General features: G+C 51.8%; 1 protein-coding gene across 2 annotated transcripts in view; it reads left to right on the top strand.

Annotated features, from left to right (window-relative positions):
* Window positions 1–15,502, top strand: part of TACO1 (translational activator of cytochrome c oxidase I) — an 18,088-nt gene extending 2,586 nt beyond the window's left edge. For both annotated transcript variants that reach the window (XM_075065957.1, XM_032780867.2), the window contains exons 4-6: window positions 9,065–9,198; window positions 13,316–13,493; window positions 14,463–15,502. In XM_075065957.1, coding sequence (XP_074922058.1) covers window positions 9,065–9,198; window positions 13,316–13,493; window positions 14,463–14,663 — 513 coding nt within the window. In that variant the 3' untranslated portion in view covers window positions 14,664–15,502. The remainder of the gene's footprint in view (window positions 1–9,064; window positions 9,199–13,315; window positions 13,494–14,462) is intronic.
* Window positions 15,503–15,941: the final 439 nt, after the last annotated feature.

The raw sequence follows: 15,941 nt of genomic DNA, 5'->3' as shown, positions 1-15,941 counted from the left end.
AAGAAGAGAGATGGTCTTTGATCTGGGATACACTGGGAAAATGGGAAAAATTTATTATGAAGCTTAAAAAACAGGCATATGCAGAAAGATAAGTATCTAATCTGTTCAACTGGGAAAAATAAATCATTGGTGATCCTACAATGGTCAATATAAATTGAGGAAGAAAGGAGAAGAATTGGCAATTTTCATTGGATGGAATATTTTCAAGGATGGTCTCTGTCACAACTCTTAATATTAAATCTACATGCCTATTCGTGATTTTATTTGCATTAATTGTTATGTTAACCTTTATTAGGCTATGTTTATACTGCCGAGTAGAAAGCAACAAGAAGTTTTGAGCAAGTGATATATAAAATTGCAATAGCTTGCGACATTGATGATTGATACAATAATAATGGCATTAAATCATGTATCTAAGAGGGGGGGATGTCGGGATATATATACACATAACATAATAACACACTATAATTCATCTATAACAATTATGGATGTCAGTGAGGCCTGGTATGAATGAGCATGCTTGAACATGAATACGTGCATTGCAGACTTGGCTAACCTAAAGCAAGAGCAACGTCAAGGACTATTAGAACTAACTGTGCAAAACATCTTGTTTTGTTCAGAGAATAAACCGGAAAATGAACAGAAGGAAACACACAGCTGGACTGATATAAAAAAGTTGTATTAAGAATTGAAGGAAATTGGTCCGCTTGGCTCATGGCGCTGCCAGGATTTTTCTCGTTGGAATTGTGTCGGTGGAGGGCCTAGTAACAAAGGCAAAGAACTGAGGAATGTGAAGATATGGACTATAAATGGTTGCCTAGGACTTCTGCAAATCTGGAGTTGTTTATTGATCAGAGCCCTATGCGAATACAGGATGTGTGTCCCCGGCTCCCCGCATCTTTATGAATCGGAAGGATTCAACTGGCATACGGGCCCATTCTGACTTTGACTCTGGATAGTATGTTTGGTCGTTTGTGAACGGGAGTGAAGTAATATTGTTTGTAAATCACTAAAGAGCATTTTAAGAGTATATGCTATCAACACCGTGTCCGGTATCTGGTCTGCTTCTCCATCCCTTGTAGGGAGACTCTGCTGAAGGTTAGACATCCTGTGATGGAGAATCCACTGTGTCCTGAGAGGAGGCTCTCGCAGTGGTTCATTCCGACAAGATAAACATTGGCCTCTAACATTCCCAGCGCTCAAATTAGTCTCACCTTCTCTGAGACTCTAAGGTCGAAGGGAACCATGTATGATCATCCAGTCCCATCTCCTGCAAACGCAGGCCAACCAGAATCTCCCCACCACTTCCTGTACAAACCCCTACAACGCTATGTCTGAGTTATTGCAGTCCTCAAATTGTGGGTTTAAGACCTCAAGGTGCGAGAATCCTGTCGTACTACTCCCAGCCAGTGGATCTCGCTCTTGCCTTTGCCTTCTAGCATCAAGGAGCCTTCACTAACAGGTGTGTAAATCAGAAGGACTTGATATTATGATCACGTGCCGAGGAATGGGCTCTCAGGCCCGGAGCTTTTCCTGCAGTCCTCGGCATCCCTGGATCAGAGCTCTTCTCCCCTACCCTCGATCCGGTGGATTTAATTCGGTTTTGGGATCTGAATAGCCTGTTTGGTGGGCAAAGTTGTATACTAAAGTTTGGCTGTAGGGCTCAGTTATGTTGGTGCGCCCAGCACAAATATGGCCCCGACCTCGGTCCAGGGTTGTGCTGTGATAGCACCTGGCAAGACAGGACACTGAAATCTCGGTTGTTGCTTGCAGAGGAGAATGAAGAGATCGTCCAAGCGGAGAATAATGAAATAAACCTTTCTTAGAGGAGATTTTCTCTTGTCTCCCCCAGGGCAGGTTCAGTTCATACTCTGAAGCAGCAGTGTTATGACCCGTTCAATTTGCAGTGGAAGGATTGAGTTTTTATCCTACGAGGGAACTCAGAATGGATGGTCCATAGAAATTCCCATCTGCTAACATCTTGGCCTCTATGCTACCTTGTGGCATACATTCCATAAGAAACTGTGTGACAATCCGATTTTCTTTAACGAGTTGAAACACCACTGACCTGCCCATATACTCTCAGACCCTAGAGATAGGGTGAGTAGAAAGTCCCACCACATTCTCTCTCGTCATTCACTTACCCAATCTCTTCCCTGAAAATAATGTACCATGGGGGGAAGTTTTTGGAAGAAGGGAACTTTGCTCCTTTGCATCTGTAGTATGTCATTAAGGCAATCCGGCACATGTCGTCAGTGTATCACCAGGTGGGCGTCATTCAGAAGCTAACCAGTTGCTTTCACACAGGGTGGCAGAGCATTGTTCAGACGAAGTTTTAAATGTGAATGTTCATTCTTTTGGGGGAGTGTTGGGTGAGCGTTGCAGTAGCAGCTGCAGCATTTCCTGCAGAATGCTGAGGTCTGGATGGGAACCCAGACATTTCACATGCTGTTAAAAAGAAGCCAATTGTCCTTACCCAGGGAAGACAAGGGCCCAATAATTCCTCGCAGCATCTGTCCTCGGTACAGATGCTTCTCGTCGCTGGGATACGGAGCTCCCACTCCTGCCCGGGTGAATACAGAGCGACGTCCTCTAAACGCCACCTGGAGCTGCTGGCACAAGCGATTACACACGCAGCACTTACCGCTCTCGATGCCCCAGCCTGGAATCTCAGCAGGGGAACGCGGGTTTCTAGAGAGCAACTCCCAGGGAAACCCCCGCCCAGCACCTGTGACCCAGGGAGACTCCCCCCAGCTCCCAGGGACCCGGGGAAGAGGAATCGCAGCCCTACTCCGCATCTCACCGGCCAACTCCTCCCCTCCTGGCCCCAGGAGGCTCCGGGTTTGGGGTGGTCTGGGGCTAGGCTCGCTCCGGCCCCAGCTCTCCGGCTGCTGCAGGCCCCCGGCCGGGGTACACTGCGCGGGAGTGACCACCGGGTACCCGGTCCCCTCGGCTCGGCCCCTCAGCCGGGACCAGCCAGTGCGGCGGGGATCCCCGCCCGCCTCCGACCTGCGGCGGCCCGCGCCTGCAGCGCATCGCCGGGCTCGCTCCGGCTCCGCCTCGCCCCGGCCGCTTTCTCGCCCGGCAGCGACTTCCGCGCCCCGTCGCCTGCTTGCCTCCCCGGTGGCCCGCCTTCTGCGCCCCGCCCTGGGGCTGCAGCACGGGACCGCCTGCGCTACGAGCCGGGCTGGGACCGCAGGGGGCCGTGTTTTTTCCTCCGCTCCGCCCCGCGCCTGGCCGCCCAGCTCCAGCAGCTCGGGGGAGGCTCCAGCCGCAAGGGACTCCGGCCCAGTCCCCTGGAGCGCCTGGTCAGGTCCGCCGCTACAGCGCATCGTGGCACCTGCGGCCTGGGTGGTAGGAGCCCGGAAGGGGGCAGTCCCGGGTCCCCGCGCTCTGCCGGGGGAGCTGGGAGCCCGGACTCCCTGGGTTCTTCTCCTGCTCTGGGAGGGGAGCGGGGACTAGTGGGTGCAAGAGGGCCCCGGCCAGGCTGTGCAGCGTGTGTGTCACAGTAAAGCAGGCGGGTCGGGCCTGGTTTGTTGCCTGGTGTGTGGTGTTGGGGGGCTGTGTGTGTGTGTGTTGTGGTGTGTTCAGTGATACACCCGGTGCTGTGTAATGTGTGTGTTAGAGGAGAAATCTGTGTGTTTGTATGAGCGTTACAGAGCTCACACGTGGTCTGTAGTGTGTGTATGTGTGTTGGGGGGGCTGAGCGAGTAAATGCGATGTTATGTGTGGGTTACAGGAGCTCCCTATCCAGCGTGTTACCTGGTGTGTGTATGTGTGGTTTCAGGAGCTCCCCTGTCCTGCTCAGCGCCATGGGGAGGGCAGCTGCCCCATTAGGTGTACAATGTTCTGACCTCGATACTGGCGCCTGAAGAGCTGGAGCCCAGCTGGCTGGCCCCTCCTCCCTCATGCTATGCGGGCCTGCAAACACCTCAGGTGCCACCCAGCCGGCGCACAAAAAATGGGTCCAAGGTCAAGCACATCAAGGGCCCGCGGAGTGCCGATAGCGAGACCGGACTCTTCAGAAGCTCACCACTGCTGCTGGCGCTTTGCTGTGAAGGTACCGGGTGGGAGAGGTGGCTCCTGTGTGGACACAGCCCAGACAGAGGGAGTGCTACAGAGCCCTGCCAGCTTCCAGTGCCAGCCACAAGGCCCTGCCCCAGCGAGGGAGTGCTACAGAGGCCCTGCCAGGCTCCCAGTGCCCCACAGGCCTGCCCAACAGAGGGAGGCGCTACAGAGCTGCCAGCCTCTCAGTACGTGAGGGCCACCATCCTTCGCAGAAGTCTGTGGCTAGCAGAGCCCTGCTAGCCCAGCCTTGGACCACTAAGCACTGACCCTGCTTGCACCTAAATCTCTGTATCAATCCCTATTCTGGAGCAGAGGATGCGTGGTCTTGGGGTAGTTATCTCTTCTCTCATCTTCCTCCACTGGTACTCTGTCTTTGTCCACAGCACTCCTGTAAGGTGGCCTGGGGCTGTGCTTCACTCTAGCGCTGGTTTTGATAAGAGGGGCAGCAGTTCCGGGGTTCTAGGCAGCTGAAGGTAACAGCTTATGGTGCTGAAGAGACAGCCCTGAGAGAGGGTAGTGGAGCAGGGAGGGTCACCAGGACATCAGGATCCTGGTTCCATCGCTGGCTCTTGGAGGGATAGTGTGGGTTAAAGAGGGGGTTTCTCAGAATCGAGGACGCCTTGGGTTCTAATCCCTGGCTTGAGAGGGGAGGGGAGAGCTGGGGGTTATGCAATGAGGGTTGGGAGTCAGGTACTGCTCTGAAATGGATTCCAGCCAAGGTTCTTGTGACATCCCCTTTCGTCCTATTGCAGAGGGGGACCTACCCTGATTCAACACAACCTGGCCACATCATCGAGCAGTGCGAGCAAGATCATGCACAAAGCATCCATTGAGCCGATCAAGGGAGGGGTATTGTAGCCAGGTACTGGCAGTCAGCTTGGGGGGCGAGGGCTCATGGGGCTGCAGCTTGCTGCATTCTCTGGCTTGGCCAGGCTGCAGAGGGGTGTTGGGAGTCTTGAACGAGGCGGCTTGTGGCTTCGGGTGCTGGGTGGGCTTATCAGGACTTGGTGGTTTCTATTGTAGCTCTGGGCCGCTTGCTCTGTTGTGACCTTGGGCAAATCAGCTTAGGTCATAGGAATTGCCAGATGACACACCTCTGCTCTGATCCACTCCAGGGTCCTGTTGTCCGTACCAGGGGCGTGCAGAGGCAGGTGTAAGACCCTCAGTAGCAGATGTGGGATAATTCATACTGCATTAGATCTCAGCTTGGTTGGTAATAGTTACAGTCAGCTCAAGCCCTGAGCAGAGGCTTAGCATCCCTTGCAGAATTGTTTGCATATGTATTCCAGCTCTGGATGTTTTTTGTGGTGCTGTAGAAATATCCAGTCCCTCTTTTGAATGCTTGCTAAATTCTTGCCCATCATTGTCACCGCAGAGCCCTTACCACCAGCTGGGAGTCCTCCCCCTTATCCCTAGCCCCCTGCCTCACCGGAGCCCCTCATGGCCCCAGGCCACACCCCGGAGCGCACACTGCCAGTGAGAGCCCGCACACCGACACTTACCTCTGCCCCGCCGGAGCCCGCTTCCAACAAGTACCCTTGGCCCACCATACCGCTCCGCCACAGTGAATTATGGTACGAATATGAAGGATGATGTGGTTGTCACATCCATATTGGTGCATGTAACTAAAATCATTCCGGCACATGGGTGGGAAAGAATTAGAGGAACACGCATGAGTATGTCTGCACGCCAATTAATAGTGTGCTGCCCCTTGGGGGGTCACCTGGCTTGACCAGATTGAGAGGGAGGATATATCGGGACACATGGGGTGGGGGGGTCTCCGGCAGAGCGAAGAAAAAAGGCAAGGTGCTGCCAGTGGAGCAGGGGTGGGAGCGGGGAGATGGGAAGGCGAAATGCTGCCGTGGGACAAACACCTAGAATATCGGATGGTCCCGATTTTTCAGGGACTGGTCACTCTAGGCTCGGAGCTCATGGGGCTTGGGCTGGCAGGGTTATGAAATGGTGCCATAGATGTTTGGGCTTTGGACTGAAGTCTAGGCTCCCTGGGTGCTGTCAGTGATAGGAGACTGGGCTAGATGGACCTAGAATGTCAGGTTCAAGGGGTAAGTGATCAATGGCTCGATGTCCTAGCTGGCAGTCGTGTTTCAAGCGGAGTGCCTAGGGGATCTGTCTGGGGCCCAGTTTTGTACCACAGTCTTCAATTATGGAGGCTGGATGATGGGATGGATTGCACCCTAGCAAGTTACAAGATGACACTAAAGCTAGGGGAGACGTAGATATGCTGGAGGATAGGGATGGGTCCAGAGTGACGTAGACAGAATTGGGGAGATTGGGCTAGAAAGAAATCTGATGAAGATCAACAAGGACAAGTGCAAGGAAGGAGTCATCACCGTACAGGCTGGGGACCAAGGACCTAAGTGAACAGTCGGCAGAAAAGGACATAGGGGTTACTAGTGGAGGAGAAGCTGGAATATGAGTCCAGCTGGCCTTGTTGCCGAAGAAGGCTAATGACCATATGGGCTAACATTAGTAGGGCATTACCAGCAAATCAAGGGAAGTAAAATTATTCCCCTCTATTTGGCACTGGGTGGGCCACATTCTGGAGGATTGTGTCAGTTTTGGGCCCCCCACTTACAAAGAAGGATGTGGACATGGAGGAGAGTCCAGCAATAGGGCAATGAATGATTGAGGGGCTGGACGACGATGACTTACGAGGTGGTAATCTGAGGGAACTGGCTTGTTTCTTCTGCAGAAGAGAGAGTGAGGGGGATGAGTAGGCAGCTTCAATCTACCGAAGGGGCTTCCAATAGAATGATCGATATCTGTCTCAGTGGTGGCAGATTGACAGAACAAGGAGTAATGGTCTCAAGTTGCATTGGGGGAGGTTTAGGTTGGATATTAGGAACCACTATTTCACTAGGAGGGTGGTGAAGCACTGGAATGGGTTATCTAGGGAGGTGGTGGAATCTCCATCCTTAGAGGTTTTTAAGGTCAGGCTCGACAAAGCCCTTGCTGGGATGATTTAGTTGGTGTTGGTCCTGCTTTGAGCAGGGGGTTGGACTAGATGACCTGAGGTCTCTTCCAACCCTAATCTTCTAGGATTCTATGACCTTGGTGTTGATCCCATATGGCAAAGCCTACAATCTATTGCTCCAGAGGCCCCGCTCCTTTGCCCCAGTTTTCAGGTCTAACCACTCCATACCATCTCCACTCCATACCATACAAATTCAGAGTGTTTCTATGGCTCCGGGTTGCCGTTGGGGCCTTGTGCCTGTGTATCCAGAGAGGAAGCAGGAGCCATTCCTGGGTAGTACAGGAGCCACCAGTAAAGTATATCTGAGGCCTGGTGATGGATGGAGACTCGGCCTTTACTGTTTAGCCCCAGACCCTTCTGTCGTATATTGGCCTGTTTGTTAGCCTGGGGCAGAATTTTGGGCTGGACTTTTGATGCTCTTATCCTTACTAACTCTTCTGATCCTTACTAATGTCTGTGAGCAAAGACACTGTGTGTTACTTCTACCCAGCCAGATGGGCTTGTTAGTACAATGAGAAGAGACAGAAAGTTAAGTGTTACTGGGTATGGCGGGGAGTATAATATCTGAGCATACGCTGGAAGGCTACCTGGCACTTCTCTCAAGCCAATGTCAAGCAACCAGGTAGGAGGGGTACGAGGGGATGTGGGGGAGGCATAAGAAACACTAAAGGCCAAAAAAAGGCCTGGCCTTGGCCAAAACACAACCTCACTCCTTACCCCTCCCATGGGATACAGAAGAGGTGGTACCACGACCCCAGACTCACGACCCTCCAAAAAGGGACATGACCATAAATTGTAATGGGTCAGACCAGGGGCGTGCACTGCAGATATATTTGGGCCTGCTAAGGAAGTGGGAATAGGGAACAGGGACATCCAAGCATCAGAGCCATGGATATGCTTGCTTGAAACTAACCCCAGTAAACCTTGCATTGCCTGCAATGTTCCCTCTAATTTTTTTCCATCCATGTGCGGAATAAATTTTATGTGCACCGAGGTATGTGTGAATGTGCGCCACCAGTAGAAACAAAAAACCCTAGAGATTATATATATATATATATATATTTTATTTTTAAAGTTACCATAAGAATAATTAGTCCAGCCAGGACAGGTTAGGCATTTTAGAACTCACTACTCAAAGAATTAAATTTAAGTGTAAGAGAGAAATAAAAATTATTAAATGAATAGACCAGTCAAAACACTAAAATAACACACTTTGAAAGAATAATATTACTGAGAATATAAGTGCATTGAAGGAAATACCAAGAAGTAACGGCACTAATACAAGCATATGATGGGAGAGGTGTGTGTGTGTCACAGAGACTCTGGGTATGTGCTGGCTGCTGGAGAAAGCCATGCACTGTCTCTTTGACACTCCCTGAAAGCTCTCCTGTTCTGTCCTGAGCCCTGTTTCGCTGCCCCTGCTCTATGGAGATGGGCTACAGGGGGAGGGAGAAGAGTGTGTGTGTGTGAGAGAGAGACAGACAGACTGAGCGCTGGCTGCTGGCGAAATCTCAAGAACCGTGCACTGTCTCTTTAAGAGAGGCACCCAGTCTCTCACCATTCAGACCTCACACTGCAGCCACTCCTAGTCCTGAGCCAGGCTGTCCCCTCTGCCCTGCTCTGTGGAGATGGGGTATAGAGGCGGGAGGAGCAGGACACCTTGACATCAGCACCCTCCTCTCCCCACCCCTGCTTGGCATAGCCAACAGGAGCCTCTCGGGAGAAGTTGCAGTACAGAGCAACAGGAGTGGAGGGGAACCTGAACACACATTGCTAGCTGTACAGGCTCTCTAATCAGCTGGGCAGCAGTTGAATCTCTCCTGCGTGGCCGCCCAAGTGCGCAGCTCACAGGGAACACAGATTGCCAGCACTTTGGATTTTCAGTCTTCTGTTTTCTGACTGCATGACAAGAACCAGGGGAGGGGGTGAAGGGAAAGCCCCCTAACACCTCCCAAGACATAAGCTCAGCTGCAGAACTGAATCTGCCCCTTCTCGCTGCAGGACAAAGGGAAGAGCTCCTCATACCTGCTCTATGAAGCCAGAGGCCCTGGGGGATCTGCGCTGCTCATTGAAGTGCTGACGGACAATGCAAAGCGAGCCTACCAGGATATCCGGCTCATCCTGAGCCGCAATGGGTCAGTCCTTCCCTGCTGGGCCTGACAATCCTGCATTTCATTGCACAAAGGCCCATCCTGTGCTCCATGCAATGACCAAACCTGACACTTCTGGTTCTTAAAACATGAGTGTCTAGTGGTTGAGATAAACACAATGCATTAGTTCAAGGGAAGTAGCTGGCTAACGCTCTCTACAGCCTGGCCACAAGTGGGCGACATAGAACATACAGTCTACGTGGGGATCAGGGCTGGTCTGTACATGAGGTTCTAATAAGCAGGGCCTTGGGTTGAATTATCAAAAGCACCTAAGTGGTTTAGGAGCCATAGTCCCATTTTCAAAAGTGACTTTTGGCCTTTAGGAGCCCAAGTCTTAGGAACCTGAATCCCATTGATTTTCTAAGTCATTTAGATTTTTTGGGACATGTTACCCCTGGTTAACTGGAACAGGTGCACTGGATTAACTTAAAAGGGTTTAATTAAACTGGTGCACACCTGTGGCATTAATTTAGATGGAATAAATGGGCCAAAGGTGTTAACCTAACAATGTCACTGTCCAACATTAAAAAGTGTGAAACAAGGTTTGGGGTTTGGTATACAGAGACCTCAAATACCTCACTAAAAATCCTTTTGTTAAAGATTCAGAAAAGAAGGCAAAACAGTTAAAGCCTGTGAGATGTACAGTATTGACTAAGGCTTTCATTTTAACAACTTCCCTTCTAGTTGGAGAGAGTCTTTAGACGTCAAATAAGGGTTTCGCCAGTCTCTTAGATGGTCGCAAAGATGGTGATTATTGGTCGTTGCACTGAAAGATAAGTTAGTTGAGATGAGCTGAAACTGTTGCAGAGGGCAATGAAAATGATGAGGGGGCTGGAACACATGACTTACGAGGTGAATCTGAGGGAACTGGGCTTGTTTCTTCTGCAGAAGAGAAGAGTGAGGGAATATTTGATAGTAGCCTTCAACTACCCGAAGGGAGCTTCCAAAGAGGATGGATCTATACTGTTCTCAGTGGTGGCAGATGACAGAACAGGGAGGAATGGTCTCAAGTTGCAGTGTGGGAGGTCTAGGTTGGATATTAGGAACCACTATTTCACTAGGAGAGTGGTGAAGCACTGGAATGGGTTACCTAGGGAGGTGGTGGAATCTCCATCCTTAGAGGTTTTTAAGGCCTGGCTTGACAAAGCCCTGGCTGGGATGATTTAGTTGGTGTTGGTCCTGCTTTGAGCTGGGGGTTGACTAGATGACCTCCTGAGGTCTCTTCAAATGCGACATAATGAGCTCTCACTATGCTGCTATTCTTAATCGAGACGGCTTTGCGTTATCCCTGACCGTAGCTATATCAAAACCAGCTTGAGTACACACTAGCCATTTGACAAAGCCCTGGCTGGGGTGGTTTAGTTGGTGTTGGTCCTGCTTTCAGCAGGGGGTTCGACTTCCAACCCTAATCTTCTAGGATTCTATGACTGCTGCAAAAAAAGAGAACATCAGGCTTGAAAAAAACCACTGGCCTGTTAAGTCTCCAGTTGTTTCCAAACTGGAAGGTCCTCAGTCCTTTGGATGCTCCTGTTAGTATAAGTCCATAGTCCAAAGATCACAGCAGGAAAAAGGCAAAATTGAGATGTTTCCAGGCCCTTTTATAGCTTCTTGCCCTATGGAGGGAAACCCATCGTTCCAAGCAAAGCCCTCAGCACAATTTGTTTAAAAGTACGGGTGCAAGATAGAGTTCAGCACCACATGATCTAGTCTGGGGGTTCTCAAACTGGGGGTCAGGACCCCTCAGGAGGTCATAAGTTTATTACATGGAGGGCCATGAGCTGTCAGGCTTCACCCAAAACCCCGCTTTGCCTCCACCATTTATAATGGTGTTAAATATATAAAAAAGGGTTGTTAATTTATAAGGGAGGTCACACTCAGAGGCTTGCTGTGTGAAAGGGGGCACCAGTACAATAGTTTGAGAACCACTGATCTAGTCATATGCCCTTGCATGCTTCAATGAGTCATAGCAGGGGCCATTACCAATATTCTGGCTGGAAAGTCCATCAGGTGGGGATAAGCTTCTGCCATGGCCCATTGTATTTGTTGATGGGTCATCAACTTGAATACTCCATTCACAGTCTGCTGTCTGGACTGGATGGAAATACCTTGTGGGTGTTACTACAGGAGCAAACATATTTGAAATACAGATGCATAGACAATATTCATAACTTCAGATATTAACATGATACATGCATACAAACAGGGTAATCACAGTCAGCAAATCATAACCTTTCCACTGACCTTACATGACATCCTTGTACAAGATTTATTGCAATTGAATAACTGTGGTAGCAACAATATTATACTTGATCATATTTTAATCAGATAATGTCACAAGGACAAGAAACAATGGGCTTAAATTGCAGCAAGGGCAGTTTAGGTTGGACATTAGGAAAAACTTCATAACCACTGGAATATATTAGGTGGGAAGGTTGTGGAATCTGGATCATTGGAGATTTTTAAGAGCAGGTTAGACAAACACCTGTCAGGGATGGTCTAAATTAGCATTTCTCAAACTAGGGTATGTGGACCCTTGGGGGTTCCCGAGGGTACCCCAGGGGGTCCGCAGGCAACGCTGATCAACTTCTCTCCGTCCTTCCCTCAACTCCTCCCCCTCCCTTCCACCACCTCGCATACGCTAAAGGCTCAGGGGTGCAAGCGGAGCTAAGGCAGGCTTCCTACATGCCCTGGTTCCACACTGCTCCTGGAAGCAGCCAGCAAGTCCCTGCTCCTGCCCTGAGCGCCAACTCTGCAGCTCCCATTGGCTGGGAACTGCAGCCAATGGGAGCTGCTGGCAGGGGCAGCATGTGGAGACCCCCCTGGCTCCCCCACTTAGGAGCCGCCCAAGGTAAGCGCCACCTGGACAGAGCCTGTACCCCCTGCCCCAGCCCAAAACCCACACCCCGCACTGAAAATCCCTCCCAGACCCTGCATCCTGAACCCCCTCCTGCACCCCAACACCCTTCCCGAGCCCGGAGCCCACAACCCACACCCAAACTCTCTCCCAGAGCCTGCACCCCCTCCTGCACCCAAACTCCCTCCCAGGGCCTGCACCCCAAACCCAAACTACTTCCCAGAGCCTGCACCCCACCCCTTGCACCCAACTCCCTGAAAAAAATTAAATCAAAATGGGGGTTCTTGGGTTGCTAAAGTTTGAGAACTGCTGGTCTAGATAATACTTAGTCTTGCTTTGAGTGCAGGGCACTGGACTAGCTGAGCTCTCAAGGTCCCTTCCTGTCCTATGATTATATAGGGTACTGTGACATCTTACGAATTTTTACGTACTTTTTACAGTTGAGCTCACAATTAGGGTAAATTTGCCAGCCCAGTTATCACAACACATCCCTGGGTGGACTCTCTTATATCAGTGCAAGAAGGGTTTAATTGGAGGTAGCTTAAACCTCTTCCCAAACCATTTACATTGTTATGGGTTCAGAGAAGAGCTACAAGAGCAATCTGGGGGCTGGAAAACCTGCCTCATAGCGAAGGACTGAAGGAGCTCGATCATTGTAGTTTATCTCAGAGAAGATTAAGAGGTGACATGATCCTGGTCTATAAGCACCGACATGGGGAGGGGATTTCTGAGAGCAGAGGGGTCTTTGACCACCAGACAAAGGCAGAGGGAGATCCACTGGCGGGGAGCTGAATTCAGCCTGGGAACAAGGAGTCCATAGTTACCAGAGAGGGGAATGAACCACTGGAACAGCTCCCCAAGGCATGAGGTGGATTCTCCATCACTGGGAGTCCGTCAGTGGAGATGGGAATGTCTTTTTCCCATTGGCCTGCTCTATCTCAGCCAGGAGTTACTGGGCTGGTGGCAGGAATTGCTGCAGGAGATTCCTGGCCTGGGTTAGGCGGGAGGCTGGGCTGGATGGGCACAATGGGCCTTTGACATCTCTGGGATAAATTCAGTACACTGAGAGCCTTCAAGCTCTCTCTGTGAGGCAGGTGAATCGTTCTTGTGGCTCTTCTCTGAGCCCTTCCTCGCTCGTCTCCATCCTGTGCGAAGCACGAACCCCCTGGACCAGCATCCAGGACAGATCTCTCTCATGCAGTATAGAAGTGACTCCCTGTCCCCTGATGTCCCCCTTTTTCCATGCAGGGCGCAGATGTCCGATGGGGCCCGGCACAGCTTTGACAAGAAGGGGGTGATCACGGTCAGTGGGCAGGACTGTCAGCAGAGGCCAGTGGCCCTGGAGCAGGCCCTGGAGCTGGCGATCGAGGCCGGGGCCCAGGATGTGTGGGAAGAAGAGGAGGAGGAGGAGCGAGCAGTTCTGAAGGTGGGTGTGTGACGGGAGCTCCCTAGCAAACATAGTGGCAAGTCCATTGTGGCCCTTGCCACAGGGCTCTCCCACTGCTGCAGTGGCGGCTGCTGGGAGAACGTGGGACTGCGGAGTGGGAGATACCATCAGCCAATGGGGGGAAGCAGCTGGTTGATGTAATTGCTCAGGCACCAATCGGGGCCCACTTGGTGCTAATCTGGTTCGGGGGACTGGTATGGAGATATGTGGGGGTCTGCCTCGTTCTGATCCAGCCCAGGTGATGGGGGAGATACGTGAGGGTCTGACTGGCGCTGATCTGGCCAGAGGAGGGGACGAATCGTGGGGATCTGGCCCTGCTTCAGCCCAGGGGAGGAGAGAGATGTGGGGGTCTGGCTGGTGCAGCTCTAGCTCAGGGGAATTATATACAGGATGCGTGGGAGGCCTGTTGCACAACCAAACATGATGCAGGAGCAGGAGAATATTCTATGGCTTTGCATTTACCCTCAGGAATGCTATGGGAGCATAAGGAGGTTGTAAACAGCCCCCCTCAGGGTCTTCCCTGGCTGGCATGGGCATCACTCGCTGTCCTCTCTCCCATTCCCTGCTTCCCCAAGGGGACTGTGTATAAGTGAGAGCTGCCTCGAGGCTGCTGTAGCATACATCCTGCCCTCCCTGTCCCACCAGAGTGACTGCCTGGGCCCCCAGTGCTGCCGTTATTCCGGGGGTGGGGGGTTAAATCCCCTGGAGCCACAGTGCAGGGACAGGGTGAATGGGGGTCAGACAGTGAGTTAGATGGTGGCCAGCACTGGGCATTGGACTAGTGATCGCCTGATCTGAAGGGGCAGGCTCTACAGATTGAGTCCGGTGGGGGGCGACATGGCCCCCACTGTCTGTTCAGTGGGCACCCATGCTGCTCTGCTGCGGCCCTGGGGGCCAGCAGGCAGGTCTGCAGCCCCTCACAGCCCCTGTCCTGTCCTCTCCCCTCAGTTTGTGTGTGAGGTGCCATCACTGCACCGGGTGCGGGAGAAGCTGGACTCACTGGGGCTACAGTCACTCTCCGCTGCCTTGGAGTTCATCCCTAATGCCAGGGTGCGGCTGTCAGAGGAGGAGATGGAGCGGGCATCCCAGCTGCTGGCCACGCTGGGCGACTGCCAGGAGGTGATCCGGGTCTACGACAACATCGAGTAGGGGCCAGCACAGGCGGGTAGCAGATGGAGATCCGCCCAGATAGACGGTGACAAGTAATGTCGTTCCCGGCTTGGCCTAGTCCTGTCCTAAGATCAGCCCATATGGAGGGCAGTGAGTGCATGGTTGACAGCTCAGCTTGAGATCCTCCTGTATGGATGGCAATCGGTGTGTGGTTCACAGCTTGGCCTAGTCCCTTGGATCAGGAGCCCATGGGGCAATCAGTTCAGGACTCTGCCTCATCCTGCCCTGGGATTGGATGCCTGAGCTACACTTGGTTTAGGGCTCGGCCCAATATCGGGCTTAATTTGAGATTTCTTCCCAGGGTGAACCATCCCCATCGCTTTCGGGCCATTAGTAACAGATGCAGCTCTCCAGGTTTCAGCACCGGGTGCAATCTGGCGGCACTCTCAGGCGCAGAAGCCCTCGCTCTTGAGGATGGGGCGTGTTCTCTGAGGCACCTTATGGCTCCTAACTTCATCCCCTGGGATTTGTGACCTGAGCGCCTCAGCTCCCCTCTTGAATCTGATCCCGCAGGCCTTCTGTAGTAAGGCCTCCCTGCGTGATGCTCTGGCATGTCCCCCTCCCCCTGCCTCTCTCCCGCTGTGATGGGTGGAGGGAGCTTCCTCTGCCCCCATACACCACCGAATGCTCCGTGGATAAAGAGTAACGCTGTGCCAAGGCGATGACAACCTACGGACTTAATACCTCCCTGTTGTGTGACCCCCCCTATTCAGCACCCCCAGCAGGAGAGCAATAGGGAGTGCACCCCACCCTCCAAATGTACTGTCTGGGGAGGGCGGCCGTTCCCTTACACTGCTTAATAAATGGTTTGCTTGTCAGTGCTGTGGAGACTATCCATAACTTGGCTCTCACTGCAGTGTTGCTACATCCATCCAAATGCAAACACGCCAGGAAGGGCAGAGGATGCAGCATTAGGAGAGGGGACCTTTGCGGGGTCACAGAGTGTGGGTATTGAATGAGCAGTTGACTGGCAGGTAAACGGGATGGTGACAAACTGTTAATGGTTCAAAAGAATTATTTCCAAAGAATGCTTTGAGGTCCGGAAAATCTGCTGTATAGTGAGAGAGTGGAGGAGCATGATCTGTTTAGTGATGAGAAGGTTAAGAGGTGACGTGATCCTGGTCTGTAAGCGCCTAAATGAGGAGGGGATTGCTGAGAGCAGAGGGCTGTTTAATTCCCAAACAAAGGCAGAGCAAAATCCACAGGATGAGAGCTGAAGGGAGAAAAGTTCAGGCTGGCAATAAGGGTCCAGTGTTT

Source organism: Chelonoidis abingdonii, chromosome 4 (genome assembly GCF_003597395.2).
Source record: "Chelonoidis abingdonii isolate Lonesome George chromosome 4, CheloAbing_2.0, whole genome shotgun sequence".
Lineage (NCBI taxonomy): Eukaryota > Metazoa > Chordata > Testudines > Testudinidae > Chelonoidis > Chelonoidis abingdonii.
The sequence above is the reverse complement of the archived record's forward strand: the minus strand, read 5'-3'. Positions and strand labels throughout refer to the sequence as shown.